This window comes from Vicia villosa, linkage group LG4, assembly GCF_029867415.1.
Source record: "Vicia villosa cultivar HV-30 ecotype Madison, WI linkage group LG4, Vvil1.0, whole genome shotgun sequence".
NCBI classification, from domain to species: Eukaryota; Viridiplantae; Streptophyta; class Magnoliopsida; order Fabales; family Fabaceae; genus Vicia; species Vicia villosa.
Window position 1 is genome coordinate 120,175,462 of NC_081183.1, and position 12,479 is coordinate 120,187,940.

A 12,479-nucleotide genomic window follows, 5' to 3' on the forward strand; every position below is an offset into this window, starting at 1 on the left:
CATAACCAAAGATACATTTCATTTGATACGGATAAACCACTATACAACACATACCTTTCAACAACAAATAAACATTGAACAACAACACAATAGCAAGACACAACATTTTCATTTTTCCAGAAAATTTCTTTGCTTTGAGTTTGGTCTTCATAATTTTGTTCTTCTTATTTGTATCCTCATATAACTCTTTCAAACATTTTGTTGCTTCCATATCTTCAACCTCTGTTTTCAGCAGCATCCTATTATGATTTCCAGTTTCTCCAATGTCTTCATCCCAGATAAACAAATCACAAGTCTCATTTCTATTCCAAAATGGAGATCTCCAAAATAGTCTCGCTTTATTGGGTCCCTTCTTGCATTGGTAAGAGACCATTCGACCCTTGCAACCACATAACCGGCCAGCTCGAGATTTCACAGAAGAAGATGAAAATGAAACGCCTTTAGATGAGCTTGACTTTGAAAATCCCATGGAATACAAGAAATGCCTTTAGATTTCAGGCAGCGATGAAGAAAACAACCATGGACGGCAGCGACATACATTGAAGAAGAAACCTAGGTTAATGAAAAATTGGGGGAAGACGATTATGTTTGTATGAATATACCACGTAGGATTTGTGTTAATATATTATTATAATCATAAAAAAAAATAAAGTTAAATGAATTTAAAATACACGTGTCTGGCGATGACAGCAGCCGTTAGCTCTATTTAACGCTAGGGACGAATCTTATGGATAGAAAATTTTGTAAGGACCATTCATTGAAGAAAATGTTTAGAGGGACTAAAAACGAAATCTGCTATATTTAGAGGGACCAAAATCTTATTTAACCCTAAAATAATATGAAAATATTACTTATCTTATCTTGAGTTTTGTGCATCGAATAGGCCTATCATATGAATGAGTTGAATATGACAATTAATATGCGTCATTGAATTAAGTAAATAAAAATTGTTAGTTTGGAGTTTAATATCTTTTAAAATAATATTTATTTATATTTATGTATTAATATAAGTGAGTTGTTGATATTTATAAATTAATAATTTTTTAAAAATAAGTTTATCACGCAGGGCCGGCCCTGGGCCAGGGCAACCAGGCCCACAGCCCAGGGCCTCAAAAAAAATAGGGCCTCAAATTTTGTATTATGGGCCTTATAAATAAATGACTAAATTGTATATATAGAACTTGGGTTGCGAAATAAACAAACATGTGCTTGTAGCCTGGCGGAAGCGTATTCAAACTTATAATTTGCAGGACGCCAGATCGAATCCTGGTGAGGTCAGAATTGTGTTTTGTTTGTTGTTTTTTTCTGTCCTTTTGAATTTGAATGACTTAAAGCGCTGCTGTTGGATGACTGGATTACCACACCAAATTTGCAACAATTCCCCTTCTTTATTGCCATTAAATTTTGGTCTTTTTTTTCTTTTTCAATAACTAATAAATATTAACCTAATATATATTAACCTAATAAATATTCACCTCTTTCTCTCTAACAAAAGGAAAAATAGTGACTTTCTTCTCTCTTCTTCTTTGAAACAAAAGGAAAACATAAAATTCAAAAATCAAAATTCAAGGTTAGTTGTTCAATTTTTTTTCTTTTTTAATTGGTAATTTCTTCTTCTTATTTATTGTTTATTTTTCAATTGGTATAAATTCTTCATACAAATTAAATTTCAAGTAAATGTTAATTTTATTTACTAATTATTTTTTAATTTTTTATTTATCGGTTCAACTTCAACGTTGCAAAATTTATCGGTTCAACGTCAACGTTGTGAAATTTATTGGTTCAACTTCAACTCTTCGGGATTGATCAATTTTATTTTCAGGTTCTAAATTTTTTTCATTATTCCTCTATGCCTCCTAAATTACCTCCTAAGATTAGAAAGTTTGATTCTGGATATGAGAAGCGTAAGAAAAAGAAAAGACTTGATGAGTTAACTCAATCTCAATCAGGAGCTCTTGATAAATTTATTATAAAAGAACCACAAATTCCTAATGAAAATCAAAATGTTGATGTTGGAATTATTGAAAATATGGTTTCTACTGAAAATATGGAGGAAAATGCTAATGTTAATGCTACCGAAAATGATAATTTAGATGCTGAAAATATGGAGGAAAATGCTAATGTTAATGATATCGAAAATGATAATTTAGATGTTGAAAATATGGAGGAAAATGCTAATGTTAATGCTACTGAAAATAATGATTTAGATGTTGAAAATATTGATGCTGAAAATCTTGATAATGCTAATGACAATGGTGAAGATAGAGATATATTTGATCCAGCAATATGGGATTCTCTTGAGTCTAGAATGATTGATTTATTGGCAACAAAAGGTCCTAAAAGAGATTTGTCTATTGTGAAGGGTCCTAAAGACAAATCATTTAGACGTTTTACGGCTAATTTGTATACTAGAGTTTTACCAAATGGGGAGAAATGTGATAGAGATTGGCTTGTTTATTCAAAAAAGCTTGATAAAGTGTTTTGTTTTTGTTGTAAAATTTTCAAAAAAGGAATTGGTAGAGGTCAATTAGCAAATGAGGGTTTTTGTACTTGGAAACATGTTGGTGAAAGACTTAGAGAGCATGAGACAGGCATCGAACATGTTCACAATATGACTACTTGGTATGAGTTGCGTAAAAGAATGCAAAATTTTCAAACTATTGATAAAACAACTCAAAGGTTGATTGAGAAAGAAAAGGAACACTGGAAAAATGTTTTAAAAAGAATTATTTCAATAGTGAAATTTCTTGCTAAACATAATTTGGCCTTTCGTGGTTCTAATGAGAGATTGTACCAAAATAGCAATGGGAATTTTTTAGGCATAATTGAAATGTTAGCTGAATTTGACCCTATTGTCCAAGAACATGTTAGACGTATTACTGATGATAATATTCATGTTCACTTTCTTGGACATAAAATTCAAAATGAGTTAATACTTTTGCTTGCTTCTGCAATTAAAAATGAAATCATTAGAAAAATCAAACAAGCAAAGTATTTCTCAGTGATACTTGATTGTACTCCTGATGTTAGTCACCAAGAGCAAATGTCTTTGATAATACGATATGTGGATGTTTCTTCAAATACTGTTAGTGTTGAAGAATCTTTTTTAGGATTTTTGAATGTGAATGATACTACCGGTCAAGGGCTTTTTGATGTTTTACAAGATGAATTGAAAAATCTTGATCTTAACATATTTGATGTGCGGGGACAAGGTTATGATAATGGGTCAAATATGAAAGGAAAACATCAAGGTGTACAAAAGAAATTTTTAGACCTAAATCCAAGAGCCTTTTATACTCCTTGTGCTTGTCATAGTCTTAATTTGACATTGTGTGATATGGCTAACTCTTGTGGTAAAGCTAAAGATTTTTTTGGAGTTGTTCAACGCATTTATACTATTTTTGCTAATTCTACTAAGAGATGGCAAATTTTGAAAGATAATGTAAAATGGTTAACGCCAAAATCATTGTCATCCACTCGTTGGGAGAGTCATGTAGATAGTGTCAAAGCTATTAAAACTCAAATGTCGGATTTTAGAGAAGCTTTACTTGAAGTGTCAGAAAAGGATCTTGATTCTAAAATAAGAAGTGAAGCTAAATCCTTAGCAACAAATGAGCTTGGTGATTTTGAATTTTTAATGGCGATAATTATTTGGTTTGAAATATTATCTACAATTAATGTGGTTAGCAAGCTCTTACAATCAAGGGATATGGTTATTGATGTTGCTATGAAAAAAATAACGGGATTGATTTCATTTTTTAAGGAATATAGAGAAATCGGTTTTAAAAATGCCTTGAATTATGCTACGGAAATTGCTTTTGAATTGAATATTGATCCAGTATTTCCTCAAAGGCGTGTAATTCGAAGAAAAAGACAATTTGATGAGAATTTGAATGCCCCACCAATTGAGCTATCTGAAGAGGAATCTTTGAGAGTTAATTATTTTCTTTACCTTGTTGATCAAGCTGTTGTATCTCTTAATAAGAGATTTGAGCAATACCAACAATATGAAAGTGTTTTTGGGTTCTTATTTACTTCTCAAAATTTAAAATCATTGGACGATGCAACTTTAGAGTCTTGTTGTAGTCATTTTGAAGCAACATTGAAACATAATGAGCAATGTGATATTGATGGGAAAGAATTATGTCTGGAGTTAAAGTTGCTAAGAGATACGTTGCCTGGAGGAAATATTGGACCTATTGATATATTAAGATTTTTGAAAGGCATGGATTTTTATCCTAATACAATTATTGCATATAGAATTTTATTAACTATTCCTGTGACAGTTGCCTCTGCAGAAAGAAGTTTTTCAAAATTGAAATTGTTGAAGTCTTACTTACGGTCTACCATGTTACAAGAAAGACTTAATGGGTTAGCATTATTAGCAATTGAAAATGATTTGTTGGAGAATATACAATATGAAGACTTGATTGAAGAATTTGCTTCAAAAAATGCTAGAAGGAAGACTTTTTTTTAAGTAGTTAGAATGTATTTTGATAATATTGATTAAAATATGAACTTTTTTTGTGGTGCTATTGATATTATTTTTTTTAAAGAAAATTATATTATGTATCAGGGGCCATTTTCATTATTTGCCCAGGGCCTCCAAAAAGCCGGGACCGGCCCTGTTATCACGTCATACTTTATCCTTAAAAAAATGTTGTTTGGTAAGATAACATTTTAGTTGGAATTATGCAAATGATATGGTTGCTGACGTTAATTTCAATTTTTAGCCAAATTAATATGATAGCTCCTTTTGTGATGTCTCTGCCTAATCAAATTGATCGTGTACAACTTCTGGCGTTAGTCATCCTCCGTTCTCTTTCCTTCTTTGTGCATTTTTGGAGGAGAATGAAGGGTAGGGATCACCACGGGTCGGGTCGGGTGCGAGTTTCACACTACCCAAACTCGTACTCGAAATCGGCACCCGAACTCAACCCAAACTAAAATGTTGTTCAAGTGGCAAAATAACACCCACGCTCATATCCATTGGGTTCAAATTTTTTCACCCAAACCCAAACCCGTAGCAAAATTCACAAAATACATTTTTTCTACAACTTTTTACAATATATATATATATATATATATATATATATATATATAAGCGGGTGTAATTTCGAATTTCGGGTGCGGGTTTCACACTACCCAAACCCGCACCTAAAATATCGGGTGACACCCGAACCCAAACCCAGTCAACTCGAGTTTTCACCCGTTAAATCGGGTTTGGATGTGGGCGGGTCCCGCGAGTTTGGTTCTGCTTGCCATCCCTAATGAAGGGGGCTTTGAAAAAAGAGAAGGATCAAGTAAAAAGGATTAAAAAATTTTGGTTGTTAGGGTTTTGGAGGCTTTGTTTTTAATCATAACTCAAAAAGTTCTCTAATTTGATAACTCAAAATTTGTATTGAATGAGGATTTGAGATGACTTCCATACATTTTTTAAATATCTTTTATTTTGTTATAGTATTTAAAAAATTAAAAATATAATAATGATAAATATTATTTTTATCATTCTCTACAAAAATCACTTTTTTAAAAAATATTAAATATTTTTCTATATTTATAAAAAAATCATTTTTGAAAGCCTTCTCAAACCCTCCCCTCAAAACTTGCAAACAAAATCTTAGAAAATTTCTTGGACTGCAAATGAAGGTTGGTTCATTTTTCTATATTTATAAAAAAATCATTTCTCAAACCCTTCTCAACTTCTTATCATTCATTGATGATAGTCTCGGAGAAAGTTTGAATATTTCTCCTTTATTTTTGTTTTATTAAATCAAACATAAAATTATTAATATCCCTCTCATCTCAATTTGGAAAAAAAAATGTTTGCTTTAAAATGTAGGAGTAATACCTTATTTTTATTAAAATAAGAGATAAAAATATATTTAAACTAATAGACACCAAAAATAAAGATGGTATATTTGTAAAAAAAAAAAAATATATATATATATATATATATATATATATATATATATATATATATATATATATATATATATATAACTTCAATTTGTCTTAAATTAAGTTGTAAGTTGGGTCTCGACTCGCCAAACTTGGGGCAGTAGAAGTTGGAGAATTTATCATGCCACCTCCCAAATTATACATGTCATCCCTCCATTTTCTATTATTTTTTCTGAAAAAATTTACTGTTACCAAAATCAATCAAAAAACAAATTTCCGGTATTTCTTTTTGACCGATATCGGGAATTCTTTGTTTTTTTACAAAATTCAGGTATCCATTTGCCGGAAATTTTAAAATTTCCGATGCGATTTACCGGAGATTTTAAAAATTCAAGTAATTTTACAAAATTCATTATCGCGTCCCGGAAATTTCAAGAGCTTCCGGTAGAAAACCAATATAAGAAATTCCAAATTTCCGGTGTACCAGAAATTTCTTTACAACTTGAAATTTTCTGTATAGCAGATGAAGTTTCATGAACTCAAGTCACACCGGAAATTTGAAATATCCAGTATTTTTTCATATATTGGATATTTCAAATCTCCGGTATTAATTTTAATTGTTGCTAAATACCGAAAATTTGAAATATTTGGTACCAAAAAATTTAAATTTTCAGTATGTAGCATCTGGCACGGTAAATTGGTAAATCCATCAAAATTTCTGGTATTTATATGAAATTTTCGGTACGGTACCAAAAATTTCAAAAAATCCGATATTTTACAAGGATAATTTGGTAAAAACGCCCTACTTGAGAGAGTGACATGTATAAAATGGGGGTGGCAAGATAAATTCTCTAGAAGTTGAACCTACTACCTTTCAATTGAACCAACCTTCATTTGCAGTCCAAGAAACATACAATCTATTAGGTATTTTTTTTGTACACTTTTATGAGTGAATTCCGTTTATGAAAATCTCAAAATGTCTTTTGAAGATGTGTCTTCAAACGCACCATTTTTTTGTGGGAGAATTCGGAGATGTATCTCTGAAGATACCATTTGTTTTAATTTTCATCAATTTTTCAACAAACATAAATAAATAAAAATAAAAAATTTCTTAAAATATAATTTTTTATTATTCCTATATATTAATATTATTATTTTCTATAACAATTATTATTACTATAATTATTATTTTAATATTACTCCGAACTGATATTATCATATTTAATATTATTTCCACTTTATTTTAATATTATTATTAATTACTATGAATGTTATTATTAATTATTATTATTATTTTCTATAATAATTATTTTCTTGACTAATATATATTTTATTATTATTTTCTGTAATAATTATTTTCTTAACTAAAATTTATATGCATATTTTAATATTATTAAAGATATTTATTAATATAAGATTTTTAATATTATATAAAATTTTGTTAGTATTTTCTTGACTATTATATATTTCTTCTTAAAATAAATAATAATTGAGTTTTAATGATTATATAAGTTACGGACTTTTGAAAGGGGTTTCAATCTAATCTATTAATTTTCATAAATTGAAAATTAATAATAGATATTAAAAAAAATTTAATTGTATGGAATGAAAATTATTAATATTTATATTTTTAACTATTTGAAACTTCAATAATCCCTTAAATTTAAATTATGAGATTTATTTGGAGATGCACATCCGAATACCCTTGATCTTAAAACATATATATTTAAGAGATACATCTCTAAAAATATTTGTGATGTGATTCTATATATCTCTAAATTCTAAAGATATTTTTAGATTTTCAATAGAGAGGTGTCTAAGAAGACAAGGAGGTCTACAGAGAAACTCCTCAATCTATTTTAAACTAGCCAACAACCAATAAAGACCAGCCCAATTCATAGGCTCAACTCAACCAAGTCAAGGTGCGTCAAATATTGACAGACAAGAATATAGCTCTCTAGTCTCCATCAATCAATACCATTAATTTAAATATAATGGCTATCTGTGTTTCGCATCGAGCAAACAAAGATAATTGTAACCGACCTTATGTGCACGGGGGAGATTTTTAAGAAAGATATGTGAGTTGCAAAGACAAAACTTTTCCTAGCCAGCACTTTTGCAATATCAAAACTCTTTTTATGGAATAAGGCAATATTGCAATCACATAGCAATATTAAGATTTTGGGTTAATTATGTTTTTAGTCCATATAAATATGTGACTCTGCAATTTTAGTTCCTCTAAAAATTTTCTTCAATGAATGGTTCTCACAAACTTTTCTGTCTCCAACATTGGTATCTCCCGTTAGTTTTCACTAACAGAGGCTCACGTGGCACGCCACGTGGAAGACAGATTGACAAAAATCTGAAAACATTTGAAATTGTGGGGGTTTTAAACCTCCTCTAAACTAGCCCAAAAAAAACATAAATCTTGGAGGATGCATAGAACTTAAAGTTATTGCTTAAGTTATTGCTTGAGTTTTGAAATTTTGTGTTGATGCTGTTGCGTGATGCGTAGAACTTGAAGGATCTGTTGAAGGAGTATCAGTGATGTATGAAGTTGAAGGTTATAACAAGCAAAGGATCAAAGCTGCAAAACGTATAAGCCGTCGGGTTTTCATGGAAAGTTAGCAATCTCAGTTGAATCCCATGCCACGACTCCCTGAATTTTCAAGCCACCTCACTTCCTAAAATCTCTCAGTCAAACTCAACTCTCAGGTCAAGATCACTCCCTAAAACTTCTCTTACAGTCTAACTTTCCACGAATTCACTTAGTCCTCATTCAACCCTCACTCCCTAAATTTTCTCTACACCTATCACACGTACCAAGTATAATCCCTCACTATATAACAAGCTCTGTTTCATTCACAGAAGGGGACACAAAAACCCGAATTCAACCTGCATAAACTAACACCAACCAACCCTTAACCTTACTCACCCAAGCCACAGAGCACACAAGCCACTACACGCAGCAACAATGCACTCATACAACAATTCAATAGAACAACACTCATGAGCACAAACTAAAAAAAACACGCTCAGGAACGATTCACAAATCAGAAGAAGAAGATTGATCGGGATACAGGTATGTTTCCATGTCTATGTTGATGTTTTCCCATGCTTATGCTTACCGTTTCTTCATCGTTACCGCGTAATTTCCCCTTTAGGTTTTTCAAAATTGTTGTTGTTATATGATTGTATGGCGAAGTAAGGCCTTTTCTTGATCGGTTTTGGTTTGTTTGGAATGTTATTTGTTCGATTTTGATGATTAGGTTGTTGTTTGAGTTGGAATAATAAGCGATTTGCAGAGGAAAGTTCACAAAAATCTTAGTTCTGAACTTGCTTACAAGGTGTTTGAGAAAAGTTCTGAACCAAGATTTTTTTTTTGTTAGTTTAGAGGAGGTTTAAAACCCCCGCAATTTCAAATGTTTTCATATTTTTGTCAATCTATCTTCCATGTGGCGTGCCACGTCAGCCTCCGTTAGTGGAAACTAACGGGAGGGACCAATGTTGGGGACGGAAAAGTTTGTGAGGACCATTCTTTGAAGAAAAAATTTAAAGGGACTAAAATTATAGGGTCGCATATTTATAGGGACTCCTAGCATAATTAAAACCTAAGATTTTTATACACTAGCTAGCCAAAGCTTTTAATACTAATTATTGGAAGGAAAAAAAAGCAGATATAAAGAAGAAATTGTTTGATCTTCATCCAAATAATAACTCATTAGATATATGAATCACAATCACTTACACTTAATTCAACAAATGATGTATATAAATAAATTTAGGTAAATGTAATTTTAGTCCCTTTAATTTGATGATTTTTAATTTTCAATCCTTTCATTTTAAAAATTAGTTTTTTTGGTATCTCAACTTTACTTTTATTCCCTTAACAAAATTAAATTTTAAAAATCTGATTTGGATAATTTATTAATAATAAATTAATAATTAATAACTTTAATTAAATTTTTTTAAGAATTAATTAATTAAAACCATGAAAAGACTTTTAAATCTCAAGCTTATCTCATTCCAACATTTGTCCAACATCCAAGTTAACAAAGTATTATGTCTTTTTTTTATAAGCGACTTTGTATTCAACAACACAATGGATGCTAACTCAATACAAAAACAACGAAACAAAAACCAACAACAGAAGCCACAATCAGCTAAGAAAGATTACACACCTACCAATTCCACAGGATGAGAAAACTACTTAGCCTTAAACAAATCAACACCTCTATTGGCAATGATCGAAAAACAATCTCAACCAAATGATTTAATACAAATAAGAATATCCCCAACTATCCAACTCTTATTTAAAAAAAAAAAACAAGATTATTCCTACTCCGCTAAATGCACCACGAAACCAACAGCTAGAAGAACATAGAATAAGAAGGTTGAATAAAACTTGAAAGTCTACCACAAACCTGATCAACAAAAGGATGCTCCGAATCTATAGATCCAAAAGTAGCGTAGTCACCACCAAGCTAGTTAATCTTAGCCTCCCAAACACACTTCGCTCTAGCACAGCTAAAGAAAAGATGATTCAAATCTTCATCAAACATAGAACAAACCAGACAAACTAATAAGTTAGCATCACGAATGACACCTCTCCTATAAAGCTCCACTTTAGAAGGCAATATATTAAGAATGAAGCGCCATCTGAAAACCTTCACTTTACTCGGGACTTTCGCCTTCCAAATGATGCTAAGAGTTTGAAGTCGCTCACCATCCACCATGATTCCCACTGATTTCAAACCATAAGACCTACGAAAACTATTCACGACCGAGAAACCATCGTTGTTACGTCACCAAACAACCGAATCCTCCACATCCTGCGAAGGAACAATGCTCACCAAAAACGAATACAAACCAAGTCAATCGTCATGCAACCCACCTGATGAATGAAGAGAATCAGAGCCAAAATCCCACGTCCACCGATCACCAACCCAAAAACCAATATCATCCACCTTACAATCCACTGAAAAACAACGATCAAACAGATTCGGAAACAGACACTTCAAAGGAGTAGTGCATATCCAACAATGATTCCAAAATTCTAATCGAAGACCAGACCCTAGCTTGCAGGAGAAGCAACTAGTGAACCAAGAATGATCATTCACCTTAGATTACAAGCAATCCTAACATCTCTCCACCACGACGAAAATTTATTCAGCTTATTCATGGATACCTCTTTATGTAAATTAACCACACAATCTCCATATCCGAACTCCATCAAATCTGAACAAATAGCATCACGCTCCGAAAGACAACGCCAACACCATTTACTAACAAAGGCAAAATTGAATAACTCCAAATTCCTAAACTCCTAACCCACCATCCTTTTTAACCAAGCAAACTTTGTCCCAACTAACCTAACACATTTTTCTCTTATCATCTCCCTTACCCACAAAAAAATGCTTTTAAATTTTGATCATCTTCTCCCAAACAATACGCGGCGCTTTAAAAAAAAAGCATATATATGGGAATATTGTTAAGAACAGAGTTCAGGGGAGTAACTTTACCACCAAGAGAAAGATTCTTGCCACGCCATGAAGAAAGTTTACGTTTTAGCTTCGAAATAATAGGAGACCAAACTTCCTTCCTTCTATGATTTGCACCAACCAGAATACCGAGGAAAGAAAAGAGAAACTCCCATTATCACAAGGCAAGAACGCCGACGCCGCGGTCAGAAAATATTCACGAATATTACTACCAAAAACCTTGCTATTATTAAAATTGATACAAAGCCCAAACACCAATTCGAAATCCCTCAAAATTGTTTTAATACACCACAAATTATCCCACGAACCATCACAAATAATGACTGTGTTATCAACAAATTAGAGCAACTCAAAATGAATAGAATTGAAAAAATAGAATCTCCAAAAAACCACCAAACGACACCGCATTCCTCATGAGACTAGACAAACCCTCAGCAACCAACAAGAATAAAATGAGTTATATAAATCTTAATTATATTTCTTAAAAATTCAATGTGGATCTTTAGTGAGAAACAAAACTCACACTTCCCCTGCAGTCGTTGTTTCTTTTCATCTAATTGCATTATCTCTAAACCAACCCATCTAACATTTCGAATTTCAGAAAGAGAGAAGCAACATTACCCAGCACCTTCATATTTCAGAGCTGAAAGAGAGCAGCAACACCATATTAGTCTCAATGGAATTCTTTAACTGGCTCTGTGAATTTTGAATTTTACGCAGACAATATTAGATGGTTTGACAGCTTGAAATCCAAATGTTTACATGATGTCAAAACAAAATCCCTTTTAAGCACGAATTATACTTGGGTATGGAAGAGAACCAAGCCCAACATCAGTTTGTTTATAAGTTATAGAAGAGTTTATAATGCTCAAACAACAATTGTTACTGCTTAAGCTGATTTTTAAAATGGAGGGATTAAAAGTTAAAAACATCAAAACAAAGGGATAAAAAATGCATTTAATTATTCCTTGTTTTTGGAAACAGAAAATGTAATTGCTTGTGATATTGTTTCCAAAAGAGATACAAATGATATGAAAACAAAGTTTAATTTTGAGACACATTTGAATACTTTGATGA

General features: G+C 31.6%; 1 protein-coding gene across 1 annotated transcript; it reads left to right on the forward strand.

Annotated features, from left to right (window-relative positions):
- The first annotated feature begins 1,849 nt into the window (after positions 1 to 1,849).
- On the forward strand, positions 1,850 to 8,529 carry LOC131597749 (uncharacterized). Its single transcript, XM_058870425.1, has 4 exons — positions 1,850 to 2,435; positions 2,562 to 3,712; positions 3,764 to 4,304; positions 8,417 to 8,529. The coding sequence occupies exons 1-4, from the start codon at positions 1,850 to 1,852 to the stop codon at positions 8,527 to 8,529; spliced, it is 2,391 nt and encodes a 796-aa protein (XP_058726408.1).
- The last annotated feature ends 3,950 nt before the right edge of the window (positions 8,530 to 12,479 follow it).